Source organism: Odontesthes bonariensis, chromosome 14 (assembly GCF_027942865.1).
Source record: "Odontesthes bonariensis isolate fOdoBon6 chromosome 14, fOdoBon6.hap1, whole genome shotgun sequence".
Taxonomy (NCBI): domain Eukaryota; kingdom Metazoa; phylum Chordata; class Actinopteri; order Atheriniformes; family Atherinopsidae; genus Odontesthes; species Odontesthes bonariensis.
Genome location: NC_134519.1, coordinates 12,731,264 through 12,759,143, shown reverse-complemented (window position 1 = coordinate 12,759,143; position 27,880 = coordinate 12,731,264). Strand labels below are relative to the sequence as shown.

The following is a 27,880-nucleotide window of genomic DNA, read 5'->3' as shown; positions in this document are numbered from 1 at the left end:
GGCTGCATAAATTTCAACATGTTAAACAAAGCAAGTTCTTAAAAACCAGAACAGAAAAAAAAAAAACTGTTTACATGAACTTTTAATTTGCAGCATGAACTGTGGCATGTCATTTGTCTTCTGTAACGTCACAACTCTGCAAAGAGCCCAAAAACATTGAGACAAATATCGAGTATGTACGAATAAATATAAAAACGTAAACAGATACATACTGTAAGGCTTACATACAGAGAAAAATGTACCAATCGCGGGCTAAAGTGGACAGACTTCGGTTAAAAAAAAAAAAAAAAAAAAACTAACAAGATCACTTCTTTATGATCAAGAATGTTGTGTTAAGAATACCTCCATCTTCCCTGGTGGAATACAGCAAACATCTCAACTTTAACTTGAAAGCGATCGTTAGAATTTGAATATGCATTAAGTGCATCGCTTAACATTCTGTAACAAATCGGATACCGAACAAGAAAACCTCACAATTCAACTGATAAAAATCAATTTTGTTGTTGGCAAATTTCCTTTCATATAAAAATCGAATTATCAATAAAACTGTTTAAAAAAAACTGACATCCAACATTCATTCTGGACTCAAACTTTAAAGTATTTTCTCGTTTTGAATGCGTCGACCAACCACTGTTGGCACCGACTGTAACATGTAAAATAGAATATATATTAGTATTTTTTTAACACTTCATGGTTTATTTTCACACGCACATTTTCCTCCCATCCTCTGCTTGTCAATGAGACTGTATGCACAGAAAGATTATTATATACAGATACAATATGCTTTTATTTTGGTGTCAGACAAAATGAGCTTCTCTGTGTTCGAGCTCCGGCACCCTCCGAGGTCTCAGTCTTTGGTAGATGGGTTTAGTCTCGCTGGGGCTGAGGTCGTCGGGGCTGCTCGGTGGTGGAGACTGGGGAGGAGAGAGGGTTGTGGAGGCCGAGAGCCCGGGGTCAATGACACTGTCTGTTGAGTCCTGGAGATGTGTCTGTGTGGGGCTTGCGAGGGCAGGGGACGGGTTGAGTGCTTGGGCGGGGTTGGCAAGTGACGAGGTGCTAGCGGTGGTGGTGGTGGTGATGGTGGCTACAGTGGTAGTCCAGTTTGGCAGCGTCCTAGCTCTGCTGTTAAAGGAAACATGGGGGTTGTAGAATGTTCCAGGAGGTGGCTGAAGAGTCCTTGGTGCCCTGAGTGTTAGCGGGAAGTTGCTAGGCTGACTGACTGAACCTTCTGTGTCTTTTTCCCTTTTTTTAGAAGTCCAGACGGGCTTGACTGACACGGTGTGGGAGCTGCTGGAGAATACGGTGCTCTCAGTGCTTGTCGTAGGAAGCACAGAGGCAGTGGTTGCAGTCGGTCCAACAGGGATGGGCACCGTTGCCTTTACGGGCTGCAATCCCGAACTGGCAGGTGGTAGATTGGCAACGATCATAGCAGTCCTGGGAGTAACATCATAGTGCTTGTACTTCCTGTCCCATGTCCTCCTCTGCATAGTCTGCGTGTCTATAAAAGGAGTGATGTAATAGGTGCTCACTCTGGATGAGCTGCTTTGGCGAGCCTTCTCTGGCTCTGGCGTCTCCTGTATAGTTTCAGCGATGGCGTCCCGCTCAGAGCTTCCATCAACGCTATCAGCATTGTTTTGATTATTCCTCTCCCTGATCTGAGCCAGCGTGGGAAGGCGTTCCAGAGGCATGCTGATTGGCCGAGGCACATGTCTGATATGCTGGGTGCGTAGCTGGACCTTTGGTGCCACGGGGACATTTGAAGAGATGGTGGAAGTAGAATGGCCAAAGGCTGAGGTCTGGACCTCTCCCCCACTGGAGCTCTGGATGCCGTTGAGTCTGTCCGAGGTTGAGGCCTCGGCTCTGTCTTTTCCTGGCTGGACCTCCTGCACCTCATCCAGGATGTGTGACGATGGGATTAGAGATGAGTATCTTTTGTACACTTTGGCACTCTGATGGGACAAAATGAACACTTGGATTACAATCTCAGCATCAGCTTATAATATATTAACATGTCATTTAAAATGGGCAGGCTTGATGAGCGAGAACAGGATAACATCTGGTTTTGAATTCCCCGCGAGTCCAGTGGTCACAGAATATAAATGCACATGTATAATCCCCTCGCACCTCTTTGATGTCCATTAGGGAGGTGGAGTGTCTGCTCAGCTGCCGCATCTTCTCCTGCGGGGTCAGTCTGGGAGATGCCTGGCTGGTGTTGATTTCAGGACCAGGCAGGGAGGGTGCATCAAAGACGGTCTGGAAGTGTCTCACCAGCAGCTCCACCATCAGCGCCTGGTAGGGATAGTCCACCAGGGAGGACAGGGACACCTCTGCATCTATCTGCCGCGGCTTCACCAACGTGGGGCCGAAGATGATGCCCAGGTTACTTGCGGTCATTTTGTTCTCCTCTGCTTGTTCGGTGACTCTGTGGTGGTAAAGAGTGACAATGAGTTATTTAGTAAAAGACCTTCTTTTCAGGTTGTGTTTTTCAGAGACATGATTTCTCATCAAAACTTACTGAACAACTTTCTGTGGAGAGAGTCTAAAATTACTACCTACATTCAAGGGTATTTTTCAATCATGTTATGGTCTAAAAATACGTAAATATCCTGGCAAATACAGTATGTTAGCTGTCCCTACCAACTCAATAACTCAGAATAAACTCAACCCATTTTGTTATGGGCCTCTAAAGCTGATATTGCCTCATTCAAAGAGCTGTAGAAATATACAGGGTAAACACACACTTTACAAGGTTATTCAGCCCGTTTTCCCTCATCTCTGACCAAATTCAACTTAACATGTTTCCCTCCCTTCACCTCTGAAGTAGGAAGCTAAAACTCTTGTGCTCTTGCTATTTCTTTAGCTATTAACATCAAATATCATCATTATTTATGCAATCCACTTAACTTTAAAATCAGTGAGCTAATTATGCTCTACCAGTGCTTTGTTTAAAGAGGACATGTTATGGAAAAATAACTTTTTTCTCATCTTGGGAGCATATATTAGGGCATCTGAATTCACCAGCAAGTCAGAAACTCCCCAGAAACACAAGCCTGGATTTTTTTTTAAAGAGCCCCTTTGTTTTGAAAGTTCCTCATTTAACAATTTCATTTTCATTTTCAATTTATGCCACTTCTCAATATCACTCCACCTCTTCTGTTAAACCTCGACCGCTCCAATCCAAGCTGCTTGACCGATGAATTTCCAGTTTGGCTGGGAAATGTTCTGTTGTCATTTGCACTCAAAACTGAACAAAACACAGAGGAATAAAACTACAGAGAAGTCCAGAGTTTATGGAGCCGATATGTGATGGGGGAATAACGAGTTCTCAGTGGTGTTATAACACAGTCGGCGAGTGTTGTGTTCTGCAGTGCATGTTTTTAACAACTTGGGCCATTCAACAAATGACTCCCGAGGAGACGGGGAGTAAGAGAGGGCTCAGTAGCTCACCAGCTGTCCGTGGTCCAACTGCAGATGAGGGAAATGTCAGTGTTTGAGAATAACATTCGAAACTTGAATGTTAAGTATGTCAGTTTGGAGTGTGGTCTAAGCTCCCAGGCCATTTACTATATGCTCTCTCATACCCCAATAAAGTGCTCCAAGAGTTATTAAGTACCACAGAGAGGGGTGGAGTGGAGTTGAGTGGAGCGCTAAACACCTTAAAATTATCTGCTTGAAAAGAGGTGGAAATGATTTGAAGCCATAGGAGTTGCTGTACTGTCACAGACATTTCATTAAGAGCTCGGGAGATTGCGTCAGCTTGTAAAAAAGGGGCTTAATATATCTCCTTGAATGAGGAGATAGCTCTGGGCCCTCACCTGTTTAGATGTGCCATGAGGTAGCGCAGAGTCTTGTAGTTGGCTGTTGGCAGCTGGCGAAGTAGATCTCTTATCTTGAAAATGACTCTGTTCAGCTTGATGCTTGGCCCACCTTTCTCTCCCGGCTGGGTGCTATGACGTTTATCCTTTTCCTCCACTATCACCCTCTGGCACTCTTTGGCCAAGCCAATGAAGTCGTTGTAGAAGCGATACAAGATCAGAGGCTCTGGTAACTGTTGAAATAAAACAACTATGTGTTTGTGTTCTTAGCAGCAGAAGATTCATTTTAAAAAAAGGTAATTACAGAAATCAAAGACTGAACATGTACTTATATAACTTCTGCAAGACCAAATAGAAAAAGATCTAAACATATTTCAGCATGAGTTGCACAATAATTCTCAATCTTCTGATCAGTCAGTAAGAATTCCAGGCGCACCTGTCTCAGGTAGAGTTTGAGGACATTGCTGATGTCGTGAGGTGAGAGTTCGGACAGCTCAACCAAATCCTTCCCATTTTCAAATGCCTGACAGAGCTTTTCAACTCGTGATTTGGCACCATTTACACGATAAATGCCCTGTAACCAGCAAAATTAAAAAGAAAATACAGTCACAGTTCAATCATTTCCAAACAAGCTATCAGATGGTAATAACAAACAACACTACAGTATGCATCATCCAAAAAAAAAAAAAAACTTACCTTGATGTTGAGGGCTCGACTCTCAATCTCAGAAGTGCACTTTTTGATTATGAAGGGGACACCATCTGAGCTGTTTTTTGATGCTTGGGCAAAGTCGATACCAAACAGCTGAAGCCTGCCTTGCAGCTTCTTGTGACCACACTGGATAGCTAGCGTTTCCAGACACTTCTTATGGCAGGCCAAAGAGCACTGGCAAACAAAAGCAGCCGTTGAGAGGAAAACAGAAATGTAACGTGGCGGAACTGTTAGAACTTGTGTTCTACTGCATACACAGTAGCACTATAATTTCATCAACATTTTTACAGCTAGAATAGAATAGAAGTTAATACTGTACCTCTTCACACTCGGCTCCATGGAAAACAACCAGACTGTCACATTCTCTGCACTTAGATGGAGCTCGTAGCTTTCTTAGCTTATGGGTTTGAGAAGCTTTGGACATCTGAGCATTTCGGAACGGGCCGGGAGAACTCGCCGTCTCTGTCACCATTTCTGCAAGACCTGAAAATCAGCAAAGTTTATGAGGAAACTAACTGGACAGATGACATGTTCACAACAGCAAAAACTAAAGTGGGCCTTTAGAGAAGTTACTCGAGGTTACTTTGTTGATTTCACTTCCCTACAAAAATGGCTTGAAATAGTTTTCTTTTCCTTTTATGGAAGGGATTCTAGCCTTTTTAAATGTTATTTCACAGAAAAAAACAGGGTGATAAAGAGGGATGTTAAACTATTTCAATTCACTGAGAAAATAAACACAATAGATGAAAGAAATCAACACAGATACAGGAAGTGTAAGCTGAAACCATACGCCAAAACTAACAAGACCCAGTCTGCACTGCTTAATTGAGTTTAAAAGCATTTGATCGCAGAAAATCTACCAACAATTTGGGCCCAATACGACAATGCTACGTGCTATACACAACAAAAACCTTATTTTTCCTTCCACGCATCAGCTTACCCGTCACAAAAAATAAACTAAAGACTTCAATAATGCCGACACGATGCAAAAAGTAGCCTGAACATACAATCATACATCTTCCTGAGTATTAAAACATACACAGAGAAGCAGAAGTGTCTCACCGTTGTCTGAGGGGGAAGGCTCCCGCTCATCCAGATCATCGGCTGAAGACATGGTCCCAGTGGAAGGAGTTCTGGGCAGCCGTCGCTTGAAGTCACCTGCACAAATAAATCTTGAATTAATAAAGTTCAGGGACTAAATGAAAATGAACGATGTTATCATAGATGGGAATAAAAACACATGAGACGCTTAGAGAGGAACAGAAAGGAAAAATGGTGTGCTCAGCATGTGTACAATTCATCTTGGATATATCATAACGTAGCAGTGTGGCAAGGAGTTTCAGCTAAAGAGGGAAGTGGACTTGGAATTCACATGTGCGTGTCTTTCCATCACACAGTCAGGAAGTTACCAAAAAAATAAATAAATCTAATTCTGTTCCGATAATCTCTTTGGCTGTATTAGATGTTTTTGAATGTTTATGACTGCTCTCCTGTGCACCGATGTTCCATTTCCTTAGCTCAAATATTCTTCATTTTAAATCATTTCATATGTAAAAATCGCCGATGAATTTACGATGTTTAATGGAAAGTCTTCATACCTGGGCTGGCAGTAGGGGAGTCCATGGACCTTGATTCACTGCTGCCTCCCGCACTCTCTGAGTCACTGCACATCCCACCCTGGCTTCCCTGACTGCTGGAGGCCCAGGCTCTCAATGGGGCCAGGCTCTTTAGTGCTGCAAAAACACATGCAGACCACCAGTCACAAACAAAGAAATGCAGCTATATGATCCTTTTGTTTAGTGATATTCAAAGTTATTTTCAGAAACAAGCAGTCACACACATATTCCAGACTTTTGATGAGTCAGCAACACACAACAACTGTTTTGTCCTAAAAACATTCCAATGACTCAAAACACAGGGCAAGTCCCTGAGGGGCCTAATAAAGATACAGGCATTTTTGGAGGCTGATCAAACCTACGTATCACCATGAGCCGTCCAAACTCCAGCAACAGCAGCAATCAGCCTGGGATGCTTTCAAGAATAAGACAAACTGAAACTCACATCCAATACATGTTGGAATAAGTACCTGGTATATCTGTGCTGCTATTGGACCTTCGCTCACTGATCCTTACAGGCCGATGTAGGAGGTTCTCAGCTTCATCTCCACTCAACACGTCACAGGAGTTGTTCGATGCCTGTGACAGGTTGCCATGGGAGGAATGAGTGCTTCCCACTGACCTTTTGCTGAACACAAACCTGGAGAAATAAAGAGTTTAAGGCTTTTTGTCATGAATTCAGAGGTAAAATTGCAGTCTTCAAGTTCTACATGATCATTACACTACACAGTGTATCCAGGTGAGCATGTAACAAGACTGTTCAACAGTAGCGAGTAAACCATTAATTCAACGGTAACAGTTTTACTGAATCCATTTTGCCAACTTGTTGTACAAATATCAGGTAGTTTTAGGATACACATTATACAACAGGCATTTTTCCTCTCTATGACACTGCAGTATGGCATATGCAATAATGAAATTGCTCAATTATTGCACTGGATGAGGGCAACAATTGTGCTTTCAGTCCATTAGAGACCTCCTGATGCTTTTAGAATTCAGCTGTTGGTAAATGGCATAAAAGTCACAAAACCCATCTTGAGATTTCTTATGAGTGATTAGCATGGATTCTTTTTTTTTTCCCCAATAACCTGTGCCATGGTATCTACAAAGACTTGGAGAACAGAGAACAAACAGTCTCTGAAATACGCTCCATTTGTAAAGTAAAGCTCTATCGTAGAGTTGAATAATCTGTCCTCACAACAATGGAAGCACATGCAAGTAAAAGAAAGACATTTTCAAGAAGTGTCAACGCCGGTAATTTACTTCTAGCTGTATCTAACAGAGCTATAAAAGCAATAATGCCATTAAACTTACCATTAACTCGGTTCGATTAAACGCAGGTTATGAATTATTATTTCTTTACATAGTGAAAAGGAGCAAGTGTGTGTGGGAGGCCCATTCTCAGCTTTGACAAACCAATCTGAATGTTAGGGGCAGCTTCAAACCAGAGCAAAACTCTCACGCTCGTAATCTTCCCTGCTGCTTTCAGCCTGCGCCACAGATATTTCCTGAGGAAGGGCAAGAAATTCAACACGCGCTCTGTCTCTCCTCGATTCTGCCTCTCTTCCTCCCATTCTGACTGACTGTTACCTTTGCTAAAAATGGGTGGGATAGCCTTAAACACATTTCTAAACACCGTCTTCTACAACCGAGAAAAATCCCAAATAATCTTAAACGACAAAAACACTGCTCAGACACAATGACACATATCAGCTGTGCTCATTTTATGTTGACACACTGCAGCCTGCGCAACAACCTGCCCTATAACAACAACAACTTTAAAGATGTGAACTTCCTGTTTAGCATAATCGAATCCTTCATTCAGTTCCCTGAGGCTGGCAATAAATTCAGTGACCGTTTCCGGAATCCACGTCCTTCGTTACCTGGAACTGTCAGTGAGGGAGTTTGAGTGAAGGTGCTCCTTTGGCAGATTTTTGGGCAGGTTTCGCACAAACTCTGCATAGCATTCACCCGGTTCATACAGCTTGGCACTATCACTCAGGGCTTGGTAGTGGACAGGGAGTGGCATGGTTTGTGTCTGCTGCATCTGAAACCAGTTGACTGTCACCTAAAACAAAAAGTAAATGAGGGAGAGGGTCAGCCTGGCTGAGTAAATGAAAGAAAGAAGAAGCAAATAAAGACATATAGAGATTGTAAATACACGAAGAGGTAGGTAGAACCAGTTAAACCACAAAGAATATTAAAAACACAAATGTAGTTCTATTCTGTTAAAAGTTCTATGAATGAAAACTGAGACCAGCAGCAGGTACAAGTGTATCAGATCAGCCACAAGATTAAAACTACTTCAACCCGCTCAGGTATCTCAGGCATCACTCCAAAGAGGCGCCCAACCTGCAACCCTGCGGACTCAAAGGGTCTGCTGCCTGGTGTCTGACCCCATAAATGCGCCCCTAGAGGTCTCTTGTGCATGCCCTGACAAGTCCGAAGGGGACCTAAACAATATTATGGCATTTTATTCATTACATTGAGTCATGTAACCGACACACACATTGAGGTGTCGTGGAGAACAAAATGTCTACTACCTGTACCACGCTGTGACAAACTGTAAGGTACCATGTAATGGGAAAACAGCATTAGGCAGATGGTTGAAATGTTTTCGGATTGGTTAGAAAACAAGCTATTGTGCAGTCTAGTTTCCACTCCAAGTGCACTGGATTCTTAGCTGACGAATAAAAATTAAATACTGCTGCTCACCGCTTTGAGAGTGAGGTCACACTGGAAGATCATCTCTCGGATCTGTGTAAGGATGGTGCTCTTGGCATTGTCAAGATCCGTTTTTCTGACACCTGCGTCAGCCATGCAGCTCTGATACTGGTCCTGGGCCTCCTCCGCCTGCCCAAAACAATGAACGGAGAACAGTTTAGTGCAAGAATGTGGAAGTTGTTCATACCAAACAGTAATACACTTTTTCCCCCCAGTTCCTTTTATGTCTCCTGCCCACCTTCTGCAGAGCCTCTTCCTGAATCCTCCTCTTCTTCTCCAACTGCTTGCTGCCAGCATTCACTTTCTGGTACTCTTCTCTCCTCTGGGCCTTCAATGCTCGTGCCTTGCGCAAGGATGTGTCTGCCTCTTGCTGCCAAAAACCACACAGATCGGCCACATAGCGCACAAAATTAAATGTGACAATGTGTGCAACAGTTACCATGGGTACAATCAGACATGCTTTTCTGAATGATCAACCTTGCATGTGAAGTGGCACAGTGAAGTTTGTCTGGAACTAAACACAAACACTACTAAAAACTGGCATGTAGCTTCTTATAGAATGTATCTTTGATCATACAAATTAATTTGTTTAGAGCTTTTGCAAGATTGTTTGGCATTATTACAAATATGCTGACAACTGTATTCTTAATTTGTTATTTATCTGACAGTTACCTGGCTGATGGATGAAACTGCCACATTCATTAAGTTACGGTTGACTTGTTTAATGATAAGTATGTAATGAGGATATACAGAGACTCTACACACCATTTTCTTTAGCTCCCTTTGCCACTGCTCCTTGATTTCTTTCCTCAGCTTGTCCAGTTCATTCTTGCGAGTCAGAAGAGGCTGAGAACAAATGGAAAGTCAACGATTACAGCAACCTTTTAACACAAAGTTTAGAAACTCAAAACTTTACATAAAAGAGGGACATGAACAACCAGACAGTGTCTGGAGGCTTTCAAGGAACAAACAGAACCTCGTTGGATTTTATGAAATGACAAAGGAGTTAAAAAAGAACATTTCTGCTTTCAGAGAGACGTCTTCTCTAACTGTTTTTTACAGACTGGTGAAATGCACTGAGCATCAGATGCTTTACGGTTGTGTTTTGAGCACAATAAAGAATCTCATGACTACAACGGTTTACGTCTTCTTGTCACCACTTACCTGTATGAATTTATTGGTTTGTAGAGCAACTGCAGTTTGAATAAGCATCTGGTTATATTCAACGTCGCTCTTGAATGTGGAAATGTAGATGTCACTGAATGGCATGTAGTCCTTTGAACAAACAAGAGGAAACTGATCACATATTTTTTTCTTCGCACAACTGTATGGGAAAGCAATTCAAAAAGAGTTACACATCACAAGTGGAGTCATTTTATTACCTGTTGACTGGCCAGGTTCTTTGCAGACTCAGCCATCTTAGCATAGCCTTTTGCATATTCAATATCTGCAGGAGGAAACAAATGCGCAAAACAATAAGGAATCATTTATGTCTGCAATCAAAACTTTGATAACCATTTTCTTTAAAAGTAGTTTATAGAGTATATCAGAAGATTACAAAAAACTAAAAGCAAATCATTTATAGCAAAATATATAAAAACTCCTTCTGAATGCGTAGGACCAAAATAAATGCATTTGCTGTCTATATATAATAAATTCAACTAGGATTAACCTTTAAGGCCATAAATGATGTGGCAATTTCCCAGCAAGGTATGAATGACAAAGTTTCTGTAACTGATATCAATAAATTCTGGAAAGTAACAGACCTAGGTCCATGTACTGGTTAAATGTTTTGGTTGTATTAAATCATCTTCTTTTAAACATGATGCCCAAATTAAATGAAGTGAACTGAAGATCTCATCTTCCCCATCTGAACTCAGACCTTAATCAAAGTCAAAAATCAGGGGGGTTTTGTGCAAAATCTTGTATAGTACAGGCAACTCTTTGTATAAGTCCTCAAGTCCATATCATAATATCATCAGTTAAAAATAAATAAATAAAAAATCATATATTTTTTTCTAAAATATCTATCACTCTTGCTTAAATCCTGTAACCTTTGGTCAGAATTTGTGAATATCTCACCAATGGCCAGACGTTTTTCCATCCAGGCCAAAAGGTCTTTGATGTACTTGGACCAGGCCTTAGCATAGAGCAGAGCAGACTCCACCCCACTGTCATTCTTCAGCAGGGTCAAGTCAACTTCCTCCTCTCGAGACAGTGGGACCTCTGTGCCTGTGAAGTCGACAGGAGAGGCACGCTTATCACATATGTACTATGACCACAATGTCCTGAGGCTGGATTCACAAATCTAGTCCCAATATTTCAGCAGACATGTGTGGGAGGTAGATTAAAAAAAATGGAGAAAAAAAAATAGAAAGAGGTCAGTGAAGCAGTCGGTGTGGGAGGATATGAAGTTGCCAAGCAGCTTTTAAAATAGTTTATAAGCGTTATATTCCTTTTATCTGTTAGACTGTGAAACCTCTCCTAGTCACCCACCATTTGATTCAACACAAACCCCATGCGTCCCCCATCTCGCACAGAACTACTCTTCAACAAGCAAGGAATGTCAGATATGTGGACAGAGAAGGGAAAAAAGCAACTAGCATGAAAAAAAGGAGCAGAAATAACAGGGGTTGAAGCAGAGGTTTAAGGCGGGTCCACCTCAAACATTCAAGAGTCCGAAGCCTAAATCACTTCGCTAACTCCCAAGCTGACACTTCTGGCAGCTATGGGCTGCAAAGCAACCATTAAATGCTTTGGGAAGTAGCAATTAATAGCCATCAATGTATCATATTACCCACATGTAGCTCAGAGATAAATGACAAGCTGTGAGGCACACTTACCCACAGGATCACTTTTTTCTGGAACATATTGCTCAGGATCCACAGAGAGGTTGTCATAAGACTGCGAAGAGGACATTTTAAATTAAAAGGAAGGAAAAGCACACATACAATCAAAGTCACACATCAGAAGCAGCTAGGTTTTCAACACTCAATCAAGTACAGAAAGCAGGTTTTTTAAAGCCTTTTTAAAGTGGCAAAATTGCTGCAATAAGTGTGGCTTTAAGATGAATGCCATGTTTCAAAACAAAGCCTTGAATAGCACATGTGGTCTAAAATCAGAGAAAAGACAGACGGCGTCTCACCCGGCTTCTCCTGGTCTGGGGGATCCCCAACCCTGAGCTGCTGTCCACATCTCCCATAAGGAAGTCAGAAACTCTGAGGGTAAGAAATAGGTTTATGTAAATATGTGACAGAATCCGTTTTGGGAGAGACAGAAAGAGTTGCACATGGTCAAGAATGCAATCTATTCTTTGACACAGTGACTCTAAATTACTTTTCAAAGTTCAGATTTGGTACAGAAGTAATGACAGGTTTAACGAGACCAACAAGTTTTTTTGTCTTCTGGTCTAAAATCATCTCAACTCCTTCAGCACAAAAAAAGTAGCTGAGAAAAAAAGTATGGTGCTGTTGAAAGGTAAACAAGCATTGTACTCACACATTGCCAAATGTGAATGCCAAAGTGTCAACGGATGCGTGTATCTCGCTGAATTTAGCCGTTTTGTTTTCTTGGTTCACTTCCTTGAAGTTAATGCCTGTAGAGAGTGATAAAAATGCACACGTACTTCAGCCAAAGTAAAGACAGACCACAAACCAATCATTGTGTGCGCTCATTTAACAATTAGGCCTGTATGTGGTTAGACAAAGAGTTCAAAACACGTACATGAACAAACGAAAAATTAAATGACACAAATGAATTTGACTCATTTATATGAACCAGTCGGTCTTTGTAGAAAGTTGTCAGTTACTCTTAAAGGGCCTCATTTGTTTCAATGCAAAATGTCTTGAAACATAAAAAGTCAAATCCCCTTCGCAGTTACAAATGAACAGAGATGACAGCTTAAAAGCCAGAACTGGAGGAGAGGCAGTCAAAGCTATATCTTCCTACAAACTGATATTATCCTTTTTGAAACGCTTTAAAGAACTTCATGATTGGGTATTCAATGACTTTTTAGAAACAATCCCAAAGTTTTCCTTCTTTTTTCCCCAAAAGTGATATAATCCTTCGGGCCTTCATCCATACTGATCGTACACAGAGAAGACAAACTTTACATCATAACATCCGCTGATTTTAGAAAGCTATCCAAGCTTGACAATCTTGTGCAAAAAACATGTGCAAGAGGCTTTCTTTGCAGCGAACCCTTTGCTCAGGAAGAGGACATTTGCAGAAAGCAATCAGAGGAACCAAAGACAGAGTCTGTGAAATCTGACTTAGTGCTTCCTGTCTGTCCCGCAACAGGAAACACTCACACAGCTTGAATTCTGTGACATGTAAAACCCAAGACAAGCATGACAACACTTACCTATTCTGTTCTCCACCTGGCATTGTTGTGCTGTAAATGGCTCCCGAAAACTTCAACAATGCCACTGAATAGGTGCGACTAAACTATTCTTGCTTCCAAAGCGCTTTGTAGCTTTTGTGCTTCCATTTTCTCTTTATGAGAGTGAATTCAATCCAAGTCAGTGGTGGGTCGGTAATTATAAATCCCCAACCGATGAAGAAGCACAGAAGGGTCATGGCATTCTGGGTTAGAGAGACGAGCACATTCCAGGGAGACTCTTGAGGACACCAAAGAGAGGAGGTGGCGCGGTTCGAGCCTCCCTGCCGTGCACCTCCCTAGATCTGAATGCTAGCGTACAACTCTGCACTGACTTCTTCCTCAGGACATCCTGTGGGCTTCTAACAATGATTCCAGAGCTCTGCCCCCCTTGTCATGACTGAAATATGGAAACTGCATCACTCGGGGTTAGGGCCCATTGTTTTCTCATGGCTGAGGTGTATCACGGACAATTAGCATGTGAAAAAATGACTGAAGTGTGGATATCACTCAACCTCCCTGGGATGTGAGAAAATTCAACAGCTTTTTAAATAGCACAGCTTTATTTTTAGGAGAAACTTTTTTTTTTTTTTTTTTATAAAATCAGCTTTATCTAAATGCAGAAAATAACCCTAATTGTTACTGAACAACATCCTCTTAAACGTGTCAGTAAATAGGATCCAACCTATGGTAATCAACAATAGAATGTAAATCAACAAGACTGTAGAAAGCAAACACACTGTCAGCTGTAGGCATTTTCACTCAGCAGAGGGGAATACAAAGCAAGGAAATCATTTCAATAAGTTGAGGAAGTTGACACTTTTACTGCAATGTCATGCAGTTTTGCAGTAGAGGGAGGAGAAAATGAACGCTCCCTCGAAAAGTGACCGAAAGACATACAACCAAAGCAGAGGAGATGGCAACATCAGCTGCCTCTTTCCAGAATGAAACCGTGTGCATTACACAGTTAAGTCGATTTCAACGGGCTTTTTTTCAGCTTCAGGTTTTACAGTGTAAAAAGAAAAAACACTAGAGAAAAACTCGGCTTAATAATACGTCATCTGAAACTGGTTAAGCAACCATGTGTTTAGATAGGGAGGAGACTTTCTGCCAGTCATTTTGGCAGCTGTACAGATGCTCCAGGTGTCATGACCGAGCTTCAAAGAGGAACACGAGTGAGGCGACGACTCGCTCTGAAGACAGTGAGGCGCACAAGGCCTGTTATCAGCCAAACCTTTGAGTCTTCCTCTCTGATGTCTCACTGATTCATCTCTTGTAGCCTCTCCGTTCCCTGTCCGAGTCAGAATGGTGTTACCTACTGGCACAATTAGGGACAGTCCATCCAGGGAGTCGGTTGATGAAAGGCACCCCCTTGTGGTCAGGCAAACCCCTAAACTTGATGTTGCCAAACTACTGCAGCACCAACTGACAGCACTTTAACTCAGACTGTTTTTCCAAATATACACAAACTAAAATAGCTTAAATAATGGGACTGAATATGACATGAGTATTTTCTCTTTATTCAACCCATTACAAAGTTTGTGTTCGTTCAAAAAAGGCTTCTAAAACCAGAGAATTTTCTGGAAAACTTTATATCCACTAAAGCCTTCTTTTTCTCAGCCTCTGAAGAAATGGGAAACATGAAACACACAGACCATCTGAGAGGTTATACTTTCTGCCTTTACTGTAAATAGTCAGCTTTGCTCTAACACTTATTAATGAAAATGTCCTGAAAATGTTGCTGCTGCGATGCGTGTGCATCTCCAGGTTTGTGAAGTGAGGGCGAACCAGCGACCAAGACTGAATATCTCGTGTATAATATAATTTAACTTCGTAAGCCTTGGCATTTCAAAACAATATGACATTTATAGATGCCTCAAGTTTAATAATGTGACTTTCACCAGGTTTATATGAGACCTTTATTGTAAGAAATTGTGAATTATTTGCTTAGTGTCATTCTTCTATCCTGTGACTCAAGATACTTAAAGTCTTAAAGTTCAGTCTCAACCGTGCCAATAGTTCCTTTGACTAACTTAGTTTTCTTTTTGCATTCTAAACATGGCACCACTCAGCAGACAGCCGTTTGCAGATATGTATTCTTAAGGAGTAAGTCACAACTCAGAGACAGGACAGTTGTGCAGACTATCAGACGTCTTACAACAAAGAAAAATGGATGTGCTTGACTGAAGAGAGGCCTCCAAAGCTGCTGCTGAAACATGGAATGCAAATCACAGGTATGCGTCAGTCGCAGTGTTCTTGTATGTAAGTCAGGTGAGAAATTCCCTTGCTGTGGCTCATGTTACTAGAAGATAAGCTTGTGAGTTGAGATTTTCTTTGTTTGTGTTCATTCAGGATATGTCAGAGTGTATCCGCTGCCTGAGGAAAAAAAAAAAACCTCCAAGACCACTCAAGAGTAATGAAATGTTCCTTCAGGGAAATTCTCACACCGAATTGGAAGACTGACGTACACTCAATCTATTTATCTTGAACTACTGATGGAGCCGTGAGATTTCATACCTTGTAATTTGAGAATCATTAGGGCACCCGTGTGTGTGTTCTCCAGCTCGTCTGTGTGCACCTGTGCATGCAGGAGAGCAATGACTCACCTTTGACTTTAGCAATGACCGTGCCAGCTGCTCCGAGGATGTCTGCTGAGTTTAAGGTCTGGTGTTTGCCTATGACGGCCTTGAGGACACGGAGTAACTCGGCCAGACGTTCCTGCACCACTTCCTGAAGACCTTCCAGGTTTTCTGAACAAAAGCACATAAGCCAGGCTGAGTCATGCAAGTTTCAAAACATAATCAAAGCCTAAGCCCAACTACCATACAATCACACATTTTTATCTATTAGTCACAGTGCACCAGCGTCAAATTAGTTCTTGGCATTCCTTTTGTCATAGCCAATACAATTTCACAATATCTCTGTCATTTGGAATCACAAACTCTTCTCAGGGTAAATAACATGATAGATGTTCTATTGTATTTTCTCTGTGTCAGAGATTGTGCCTCCAGACAGAGATGGTTGTGGTTGAGAGACGGTGACAAACTCAGGTTGCATAAAACTACAGTTATGCAACATGTTCTCTGCTTCCTCCAGGCAGAGTGACATGTACAACGGAAAAGGTATGCACAGTAATCGGGTGGAAAGGTGACAGTCATGGTCATTACATTCACACACTGACGGAGGCCATGAATGCTGAAATGATGCCATGCTTTTGTAGACACAAGTGAAAAAGAGTCAATTCCGTCAGTTAGAAAAATGAAGCAATTCTTCAAACCACAAATATGGAGTTCTTATAGACTACACGGAGTCGCATTTGAGCAAATGAGGCTGTAAACTTTTTAAAAAAACAAGTAAAATACCAAGAAATCAAAAGTCTCTCGGTGCCAGCAGATTTTTCAAATCAACTGATGCACCCGATGGTAGTAATTATCTAAGCATATGCTTCCTGCAACAGCCAGAAGACGGTATGAGCAGCAAAATGAGGATCTCGGAAGATGTCTTCAGCGCCAGGAAGGTTACACAAGAAGACAGCGGGAGGAAAAGAATGTTGAAAATGCATTCAGATGACTTTTCTCTTTCTCCTTTTTCAACCATATCCTACTCTGTCAGTCACTCTGCTATGAAAGGCATCTCTTACCTGCTGGACCAGAGCTATTCTCTGTATGGTTTTTCATTTTAAAACAACAACACCAGTTATATTGATAGACAACTAGTCTCTCTGGGCAAAATTGAAGCCAGAATGAAAAACAGCGACACATGTGACGCCATAAACATAAACCCAAGAGGAGAGGAAGGGTTTATCTCCTGCTCCCATTCAGGCTAATCAGCAGAGAGCCTGCAAGTTGGCACCAGACAATGGGTGATTTCATGTCTAACTCACTGTTTCGGAATAAGCGGGGGCACCGGCTGGAAAGAGAAAAGTCATCTGTTTTTCATCTAGACTAACCCTGCGAGCAGCAGCGTGAGACGAGAGCCAGAATTTATTGGGATTTTAAAAGGAGTTGCAGAGGGAGTTAAAAGGAGAGCCCAAATGGATGTGTGTCTTTGTTGCTCTTTGTTCTTCTTTCTCATTCATACGTAAACTCTAATTCGACTGCCTGATGTAACAACTTCAAAAAGGGACTAAATCTGCCACCGAGACATGTGCCATGTCCAGCTGTGTCTTACTGTTCATGAACAACGGGAGAAATGGACATTAAGAGAAAAAGCTAAAAAAAAACAATGTGGAAAGTGACACTGACGATTACAAAAAAAAAAAAAAAAAGAACAGTATGTGTTCAACAATATTTAAAAACATACTGTTATCCACCCCACACGGTCCATCTTGCCAGTCAGATGGGGAACGGCCCCAAGCTTCCACACAAAGAAAAATCGTCCTTTGCAGCAGGTGGGTTCACTTGTACATTTGCTCCCAGATGAGAGGTCTCTGACACTCTAACATGCCCTTTGAAGTCCGCCTACCTATCGACACTGATAATGGATCTTCATTAAGTGCCCTCCCCTTGCTTTAAATCCTCCCTCTCAGATGTGGTCAACAGGGCTTTAGTGCTTAGCTCCCTGGCTTTTGAAGATTCCCTCATCAAAGCTATGTGTGGGTCGGTTATTAGCATATAAGAGCCGGTCCTAATTAGATGCACACCTGAGAATTATCACTTAGCATGACACAAAGAGGAGCATGACTATAAGTGCTGCTATGGAATCACAGCAGTCAAGTCAGTTTGGATCACCCACTTCCTTTTCCCAAGAAAAGAAAAGAATTTAATTAGACCAATCTATCCCTCAAAGGAGCAGAAGAGGTACAATTTGCAATCAAATAACAATGGCTGCGATGTTGTGGTAACAAAGACAAATGACCTGAGCCAAGGTTTTTTTTTTTTTTTTTTTCCCTTTGTTTACGGTCACCCACTTCCACTCGTCACAAAGACAGCACTTCGCTGAATTAACCGCTGCAGCGCTGCGGCACAAACAAATAAATAGCAGCCGGTATTTTCAATTAATGACAAACATATCGCTGTCGACCCTCGGCAAACAAAGACCGTGTCCAAACTAATTAGAGCCGAGCCTCGGGCATTACAAAAGAAAAACTTCACAGCAAACGTCAGAGAGCTGTGAAATTTGGTCCCCGGATTATAAAGGAAAATAGAAATGCATCACTGGAAAAACAATAGTTCAAACATGGCTTTGTAAATCTTTTTTCATGGTTTTAAGATGTTCGATGATTATACATCCATCAACGAGTATTGGAATCTGGCACCTTACAGCGCGTCCCGTCTGTGTTAAATCACTTTTTAATGCAGGCCAGAATGTATAAAGATTAAAACCAAATGTCAAAGAAATGTTCAATGTGGATGCTTCACAAAGTGTTAGTTACATTCAGTCCACTAAATAACAGTTTTGATAAAACTTCTTGAACCACTGACTCAGACTTATCATCTCCTCTGCTGCCAATCTACAAGCGCAGTATGTTGCAAACACTCAAAATCTGCACATGTTGTAAGTTTGACGGTGACCCGACTCTAACGCAACGCATTATCTCAAACATTTGCCTTTTGAAGAAAAGTTGCTTCTTGTGACTGTGTGCGTGCAGGGGTCCCACTGTGTCTGACAAAGCTTGTTTGGAGCCCGGTGCAGAGAAAGACCAATCTAATCCAAATCTTCAGGTGGCCTGACAGGGGTTTATAGCCTCTGCTCCCGTCACAGATAACAACAGGCAATCAACTGGCCCGTCTGGACACGCGATCTGCTCAACATAAAACAAGCCTCGGCAGCTCTGGTGACACGGCGCTGCTTGGGAAACAGCCGCAGGGCTTTGCTTAAAAGACCAAGGAGGCCACAGTTCCCTGTCAGCATCCCTCCTCCTTCTCTTGTTCTTTCCCAGAGGGAGGAAGGGTGACACATTTACACCCGAGTAAGTGGATGATTTCAGTTTGTTGTTTTTTCCTCTTTAAAAAAAAAAAAAAGTGTATCTGTCTACCACATTCCAGCGCTCTCTGTTGAAGCTAAATCCATTACCCTAAAAGCTCCCTCCAAATGGATAAACTGAATCAACTAAACTCAGATTATCTACAGATTAGTTCACTCACCATCCACAAGGCTAGAAAACATCACCTTACAAGATTAAAGCTGGCATTTCTGGGCTGACACCTGATATGCTACAGGTGGAACTGTTTGGTCAGGATTCCATCTCCCAACACTAATTTCCCCCTCTGTCCAAACAAACGCTGTATTGCCGGGTGCCTCTCCATCCACCCCACACCTTATTTGGGGACAGAGTGAGCCGTAGTCAATCACACGGACAAAAAACAGCAGGCTCTTAACAGCTACCTGTTTTTGGACTATTAGTGAGGCTCACGCTGTGAGGTCTGGGCTTCACAGACAGGCTTAGTGTTTGACACTTCATTACGTGAGATCCTTGGATGAAGACCTTGTACGTCACCGTCACTGAGAGTGAAGGCTCTAGCATGGTTCCTGCGTCTGCTCGCGCGAGCGGTGTTGATGACGTCACGGGTTCGTGCCCGCCATATATAGTGGCGCAAATCGATGCGCCAGTAGTTGCAATTTTCTCCGTCACAGAGGTGGCGCTGCTACGTGAAGGTTAGCGCTACTCTACAACCACAAAAGTGGAGAAGAAAACAATGAAGAGCAGGAACACTGTCATTAATGATACTGCTGCAGTATTCGGATCATTTTAATTTTTTAATTCAGTTAAAAGAGGTGAAGGTCTGAAGCCCCCGGCATCACCACTTTGAGTCTCTGCCCTCTTCTTTGCCTCCACGTATCTGTCCCGTAGCTTCTTCCACACATTCTTACAGAACTCTCCCTCTTTCCCCAAAGTTCTGCCAATCTCTGTTCACCAGTTTGGGGAGTTTACGTGCTCCCTGTGCTGTTTCACTGCAGTTTCGTACAGCTGCCTGTACAAACGCACCTCCTGACTGAGCCTGGTCACACAACGGTCCATCCGGTTTTTCGTTGGTGGCGCCGCCAAGTTATAAAAATCGACTGGTGCACGACACCGCGCTGCGCCGTCTTTTCAAGGGAAGCGCCAGGCCTGATACATCATTTTGACGTCACAGTCCGCCACCGCCGTGAGAGACGCGTCAACCATGCTAGCGCCTTTACACTGCACACAGATTTTGCTCCAAAATCTGAAATTTGGTTACCTCATGAGACAGCTCGACTCATAATCATGAGAGAATTCATTCTGTCAAGCTCAAAGCAACCCATGTTTTAAATGCTGAGGCCAAATAAAGAAGGCATTTTTGCTTATGAAAGTATTCAGACTTGTCAATCAAGTAGTTTCGTCTCACACGGTGATGTTGTAATGTTACCAGGCATAAAGAAAGGCAGGAGTGCCCGAGCATGCTCACAGGAGGATGACTTCACCTCAAGAAGTTTGTAGTAAAAGTTTTAGTGAATGAAGCTCTGTGGATCTGAATGAATTCAACAAACAAACAAGAACAAAAAATAAATAAAAACTAGTTCACTATACATCGAGACACACGTCCTTTTACTACCACAAACCTGCCGTAAATCACAGCAGTTCAACCAAATCAGCAGCAGTAACATCCTATGCTAGCAGAGGCTCCAATGCTCACCATGACCAATGTCCTACACAAACATCCAGAGCCCATAACCATAAATCCCACCCCAGGAAACACACCCAACCACAAGCTCGCACAAAAACATCCTTCAACATCACAGTGAAAAGTTACTGCCCAACAAATCTCTCCTTTCTTTCTCTTAAGAGCAGCGGACCAATAAACCATTATGTGCTTAATTTCTCGAATGAAGGCGCCACCTGCGAGTGGCCACTTGGCACAGAGACACTTAGTGGAGAGGAGGAGACGTGTGTGGAAACTATAACTCAGTATATTTATTTTACAGTATATTAGGTCCTAAATCAATTTAATTATATTGTAGAATAATAGAAGGGATATAAATGCTAGCATTTGCTCTAATAGGCATAATAGATTAAGTCTTTTCTTTTGTAGTGTAACTGCATTGTACAATACGAGGTTAAAAAGCAGTCAGAAAAACAAGTTTGCAGAAAGATAAACAACACTTTTACAGCCACAACGAAGTCCTCACAGGGAACAAGCAAACACTTTTTAATTACTGTCTTCATCTGCCGCTGTGTCAGACACCGACGCAGTTACAGGCTGGTACTGTGAGACACACAACAGTTCAACTGCAGCACAGCCAGATCTTATCTGAGTAATGGCACAAACAGTTGACAAGAGTCACACTTTTCAGGACAGAACAAGGACCTGTGAGTCAGCTCGAAATGATCTTTTCTCATTCAAACGCATGCTCTTACACAGCGCGGAATTATGTGAAGAGCATTCTTTAACTTTTTTTAAGAGACGTTCCAGAGTTGATCTGTGGTCAAACTAAATGTACAATGAACACCATACACAGAGTAAATACTGTAAGCCTTTAACCTCATGACTTGGAACTATGCTGTGAGATTTTTGTTCAGCCCTCAAGTGGAGTTGTGTCAGTAGTGGTGTGACACACTTGAGGCTAAAAAAATAATAAACCAACTAAGGTGGACTTTCTTGACCTTTAAACAAAATTTACTTCAAATCTGTTTGCATGAAAAGAGCAATTTGAAGTTAGAACTTCTCCCTGTTCAGGTCTATCTTTTGGCCTAAAGAGCGCCCAAGAACTTATACCGCACATTTCTCAAAAACACATTCCTAAAATGTTTTGGCAAAACGCAAGGCAAACCGCCACATTTCTACACATTTAAGAGAGAGAGGGGAGGGGTTATTTTGGCTAACATGTGCAGGACTTTTGTTCTTAAAGATTACAAAATAAAAGCAAAACAAAGAAGTGAGATGTTCATGGGAGTTACTGCTCAACACATGAGCCAGTGGAAACAGTTTCATTTTATTAAGATTCTGCCAAGAAACACTTTAGTCCTGTACACTTATCACAATATAAAACCCCATCTGCCCCTTGTAAGCACTGCAGTCGTTCCTCTCCACTGTTTCTGGCCTCCTTAAAAACAGGGACATCTTTTTACACTTTTCACAACCCAAAGTATCTAAATGCGAGACAGCCTTGACATCACAGCGTCTTGTGAGTTGCTGATATGACCACAAATAGCAAGTGGATTTATTTTTAAGAGTTTCTATAGTCAATGTGCCTCATACCTACCATTAGTCCATTGAAGGCACTATAGCTACAAGTGAACATTTGTTCTAAAGGAATGCAGAGTATGCAGGAGAGTGGGGGGATGGGAGGGGGACAGCATTTCAGCTCTGTGCAGAGGACTCCTCTTTTAATGCCGATTAAAACCATCAACAAATAGGGCTCCCGCAAATGAATACAGATTCAAATACAACTCCTGAGTGAAGAAACTTTTACAGCATGTCATTCTTAATACTAGGCCTGCAGCACTATGCAAGTCCCACTCTTTTACTATTACAATTTAACAGTTGAACCTCAGGGGAATTTAAAGCTCTGTGTGTCTGTGTTGTTTGATTTTACGTTTAACTTCATCAAGATTGTGTCTGCCCCAGAAGTTATACAAGCTGTGTACTCCACTCATGATGTGGTAGCGTCTCCACTTTACGAGTTTGTGCTGAACTACATGTTCCCCAACAGTAACAAATAATTATTTATCATTTGAACCAATCGAATTCAAACATCATGGCTCGACAATCTCACTCCCGTCATCGTTTTTTGGCGTTGGATGCACAGAGACAAGAGGGTACGGTTCATTCATCAACAGCATGTGCCTGTTATGCCCTTCAAGTGAATATAGTTGAATTTGGGAAAGTACGAGCCCAAGTTTAGCAGTTGCCTACTCAGTCAAAACAGCCTTATAAACTTTTCTTAGATTGAATCATTTGGCTGCTTTAAACCACGGCTCTTGAGAGCACTGTGAGTAAGGGCAGAGTCATAAGAGAAAGTGTAAACCTACACCACAATCTGATCACAGAGCATCCAATGGCGTAAAGCTGTGGGTGTAAATGAGGTGGGTCTAGTTAACCCGGGCTTACCATCACTGACAGAGTTCCCCTGTGGGTTTCCAGCAACCAAACGTGCTGTGTTCGTCAGCTGCCTCCTGCTAAAACAAGCAGGAGCTCTGACTGGTAAAATAAGCATCTCGCAAGCTAATGTATAAAGAGCTGTGAGAGGCACACCGACTCAAACCTCTCCCTCTGCAGCGGGAATAAAATACTCCCGAGATCTCAAAACACTGCATCAGTTTCACACAGGACTGCAGCGACAGACCTTCCCAAGTATGAAAATAATAACAGAGGAGCTAAAATGTGCTTCAGTAACCTTCTCTCCACCTCGCTCACTACCTGCAGCGTTCTTCAACCGCAAAGAGGGGGCTGCTGCTGTGAGGCTGTTTGTCTCTTCCAGCAAAACACAGACACAGAAAAGATGTGCTGCTAATCACACAACAAAAGCACTGTAGGCAGCGATAGAGTGGGGTGTAATTCCATACGGTAACTAAGTTTAGCCAAGCCAAAATGCTAACAGCAGTGCACTTTCGCATTAATACTTTTATGAATTTCATGGGCAAAATAACAATGGTTCAAGTCAACTGGAGAAAATTAAAATCATCATCATCACTATGCAACCTTTGCCAAACTTTACAACAGTTGAGTCATTGGTCATCTGAGTGAAGACCTACTGTAGCCTATTCGATCAAATTATTAGAAATGTGTCTTCTATGTATGTATCTAGAAAAATACATACAACAGATGGTAAAAGACACCAAAGTCCGAGTCTTATTCACCTTTTCTCTTGTTCATCTAATGTGCTCTTACAAGATATAGTCATGACCGGCTTTAAATCAATTTAAAACAAATTTTGACTGTTACTTTGTCCAGACTGTAAACCCTCCCTGACGCCGTCGGACAAAAACCACATGTCCTCCAATCAGTTTGGAATGAAAACACACGGACAAAAACACATGAAGATGCACAAGATGTTGACATCCTGTGGACAAATTCAGATTAGCAAATCCCATCATTAGACACCTTAGACTGAAAACATGTTTACTATGAGTTAAGCAAAGCCTCAATGACATAAACACGAAGGTTATTGGTAGATTTTCCACAGGTTTGTGATGTCATGTGTTGCAACCTTTGAGTTTGAACAGGAAGATCACATGAATCCGGACACCCTACTACAGAAGAAAAAAAACATTCAAAGGTGATCACATGCCTGTCTTAAAGAGATGAAGAGGACTGCCAGAAATGCTTTATTGGCAGCGATTAGAAGCAAGAACCAATACTAACAATAACAGTAAAGTTAGGAATGACTGATCAAATCTTTAAATTACAGATTTTTGGTCAGTGTTACTTTTCTGCTTGTGGTTTAAAACAAAAAGGGGTATTTATTTGATGAACTATGAGTCTAAAAACATAACTTATATTCAAAGCCACAACTATTTACCAAGACGTTGGGTTTTATGCGACCATCTTTCACATTCTGTATCAATAAGTAATAAAACTGCTTACTCTGAGTGGACAGGAAACCGCACCAGTGTCTCAGAAAAGAACCACACAAATAAAATACTAATCCAAATGACATTATGGGGTCATATGGTATGATTTCATCCCACATGCTGAATAGGGTTCCTTGTCAATGGGGAGGCAAATACCCCAAATGTTTTTGTGATGGCTCAGAGCAACACTCAGCACGAAACAAGCCGAGGCTCTCTCACGGAGGCCTCCCTCCTCCAGCCAGAGGAATGGCTAAACACCTCACTCCCACCGCAGAACGTACAGTTGGAAACTGCATGCGTGTCTTTGAGAGTCTTTTAGTAATAGCAGCAAAAGATGTAATGGCAGCACATTCTGTATCGATTTTACAAGAGGAAATTACGTTCAAAAAGCTAAATGAAGTCACAAGAGACAAAGTCAAAGTACATAGCAGCAACACATAATACCAGTGCTTAAAGCCCCCCCCCCCCCCCCCCCAAACAGATATACTGAGAACCTTTGAGTTTCTGAGTGTTGGGTAAACAAGAGATTTCATTTCATCATGTCACTTTTGAATTGAGGAAGTTATTCTCACATATTTTAAAGAGTCACTGTTGCGGAAATTCACAGAGAATGTAAAATGCTTATTGTAGTAAAAATGCACCGATACAGTGGCACAGAGCAACTCACTACCAGTAAGTGTTTTTACTTCTGTGTAGAGACGTGCATTTGTGTGGGTGGAATGTTTGTCTGAGTCTGCAAACAAAAGCTGCGCCAGCAAACCAACTGAGTGAAAACACAAAGTTACCTGTCTCTGATCTAGAGCCTGTTCCACTCGTGCTCTATATGAAACAGTGTCAGATGAGTGCAGCTGATGTTGGACGTTATCAAACTACAAACTGGCACGCTACAAGTGATCCTGGCTCGCTGTCAAGTTTTTAATGGCAGTATAATAAAAAATTTAAAAAAGAACGAAAACAAGCCTTCCTTGGCTTTTTGTTCAAAGGCCTTTAAAGCGCCATGTTTGTTTGTTTTTTAAACAGGAAGCATTAAGGCAAAGCAGAGACACCCTGATTTCCTTCATTTCTAGAAAGCCGCAGGCGTGTCGTCTCACTTTGCTAAAAGAGAATTTCAGCAAACTATAACATCAGTGTTAGACATCTTATTTTAGTCTCTCAGATAAGAGAAAAAAAAAAAGAAATCAAGGTTTTTATCTTTGACACAAATATTCAGCGCAAGCACTATTTAACTCTTAGGGAAGAAAAACTTTATGTTCGCCACAAAAGATAGGCTATATATTTCGAAAAAAGAAAAATGCAGCTGCTGCTTGATTTTAACTACAGGACCCACTCAGTTTAAAACGGAAACTTCAACCCTCTGCACCATCACTTGAATGCAACACATTTCACATCATCCTCTAGCAGTTAAGATGAATATTTTTCTAGGAAAGCACTTAGAGGGAGAAGCTGAAAGAGAGAACCACTTACACACGGCACTTTTATCACAAAAATCGCTCAAAGTACGTACTTAACATTCAATATTAATGACAAAGTGTGTAGAAAAGACTCGCTGAGGCTACAGTCTTTCTTCATCCGTCATTTCACGGTTGTCTGACCTTCATGGCCCATGCACAAAACCTCCACATTCCACCTCCACCTGAACTTACCTTTAGGCTGGAAAGCATCCTTGAGGTTGAGTAACACATCAGCAAACCACCGCACATCATTCACCAGCTGCATTACATAGTCTGGGTCCACTCCTGGGGCCCCCATCAAGCGGGCTGAAAGTCCTATGCTACTGAGAGGGTTGGAGTTCTTGGTGCTGCGGCCCATAGTCCAGGTATTGGTGGATCCGGCTGATAGAGATTCTGAATGGGGTTTGGAGGGGTGCCGTGGCAGATCCTGAGTGTGCTTTGTCCCACTGCCACCACTGCTGCTGCTGCTGCTGCTCTTCCGGAGCATCCCAGCAGCCAATTCAGCTGTCACCTTTCAAAGGTGGTATAAGCAGGACAGCTAGCCCCTGATCTCACCACGCTGCCCTCCCTGAACGGCTGAAAGACAGAGAATGATGAGTGAAAAGGGCACGATGTGTGTGAGCGACTATACATGTGTTTAAGTTAAGATTTTACTCTCCAAACTCATTATTATACTCTGTAAACACAGTTTAAAAGAGCCGTTATACGGCAAAGCAGAGTCTATCATCACATGTATTTCTATGGAAATTATGCCTTACCACAAGGTTTACATTGCACACACACAGTTATCATAATGAAATGTCAAGTTGGTCTATTATGCAAATATAGAAATCTGTAAATAATGCCCATCTTGCCGTAATAGCTTTCATTTAGTTTTCACTTGGTAATATCTGACGTTTTGTTGTTAGCTAACATAGCTAACGTTACATTCATAAAATAACGTTCACTGTATATACATTAAATCACAATAAACACAAAAAAAACAAGACGAAGTAAACTACCATATATACTAACATATTCATCCAACTCTAGCTCCAAAGCAAACTCCGCCACATTTCTTTCAACTTTTCTTTTTTTTTCCGGACCGTTAATGATGTAAAAAAAAAAAAAGCCAACCCAGGTCATAAAATGCTTTGCTGGCACAATCAAAATATACGCTTCTTTCTTTACCTGCTTGGCAGTTTACTGACATAATGGTAAAAGTATCCCAACAATACGTTTCTTATCAGAGGCAATAAAAAGACAAAAACATTGCCGCCAGGTCCACAACTCCAACAAAGCCAGAAAGTTGTTCGCATTGACTCACTGTACATCCAGAAGTAGCTGACTATCGGCAACACTCAAGTCAATCGTAATTTACTAGTCGGTTTATCACGTGGTGGATCTGCCGCATTTTCATTGGATGAATACAATTGTAGAAAAAAGCACAATGATGCCTTCTAGTACAGACGGACGTTTTGTAATTAAACCCCGCAAATAGAAATGGTAACAGCCCAAGTGTCAATTTTCTGAGACAACATAAAGTATCGTTACCGGATAGTGACAACAAATTGGAAAGTAGTTTTAACTTGCTAAAACACTGAATATATAGACGGACAGCTATTGCGTTTGAATACCATGTCGGCAGAAGACGAATTGGACGAATACACTCTGAATGCGCCAGATTTGCGATACGGGTTTTCCAACATTTTTTTAACAACTAAGATTAT

At 41.8% G+C, this 27,880-nt stretch overlaps 1 protein-coding gene across 2 annotated transcripts; it reads right to left on the bottom strand.

The window, feature by feature from the left end:
- Positions 1-64: 64 nt before the first annotated feature.
- On the bottom strand, positions 65-27,497 carry LOC142398782 (rho GTPase-activating protein 29-like). 2 transcript variants are annotated; one of them, XM_075482951.1, is made up of 22 exons: positions 27,342-27,497; positions 26,364-26,747; positions 15,851-15,994; positions 12,365-12,461; positions 12,012-12,084; positions 11,710-11,770; positions 10,949-11,098; positions 10,249-10,313; positions 10,031-10,141; positions 9,632-9,712; positions 9,105-9,236; positions 8,858-8,995; positions 8,026-8,210; positions 6,613-6,782; positions 6,125-6,259; positions 5,589-5,684; positions 4,846-5,009; positions 4,512-4,700; positions 4,252-4,389; positions 3,816-4,048; positions 2,125-2,422; positions 65-1,949 (listed from the first exon to the last, which is right to left on the bottom strand). In XM_075482951.1, exons 2-22 carry the CDS (start codon positions 26,656-26,658, stop codon positions 798-800), a joined length of 4,107 nt encoding a protein of 1,368 aa, XP_075339066.1. In that variant the 5' UTR covers positions 26,659-26,747; positions 27,342-27,497; the 3' UTR covers positions 65-797. The 2 variants fall into 2 exon arrangements, with proteins under 2 accessions (XP_075339066.1, XP_075339067.1); XM_075482952.1 differs by lacking the exons at positions 15,851-15,994; positions 26,364-26,747; positions 27,342-27,497 and adding an exon at positions 13,230-13,997.
- Positions 27,498-27,880: the final 383 nt, after the last annotated feature.

Excerpts from the sequence above, each read along its gene's own strand:
- LOC142398782 (XM_075482951.1), bottom strand. The coding sequence starts at position 26,658 with ATGCTCCGGAAGAGCAGCAGCAGCAGCAGCAGTGGTGGCAGTGGGACA. Across the intron at positions 10,314-10,948 it reads GGAAAAACGTCTGGCCATTG|ATATTGAATATGCAAAAGGC; the intron begins GTGAGATATTCA and ends TTCCTCCTGCAG. Across the intron at positions 9,713-10,030 it reads AAACCAATAAATTCATACAG|CCTCTTCTGACTCGCAAGAA; the intron begins GTAAGTGGTGAC and ends ATTTGTTCTCAG.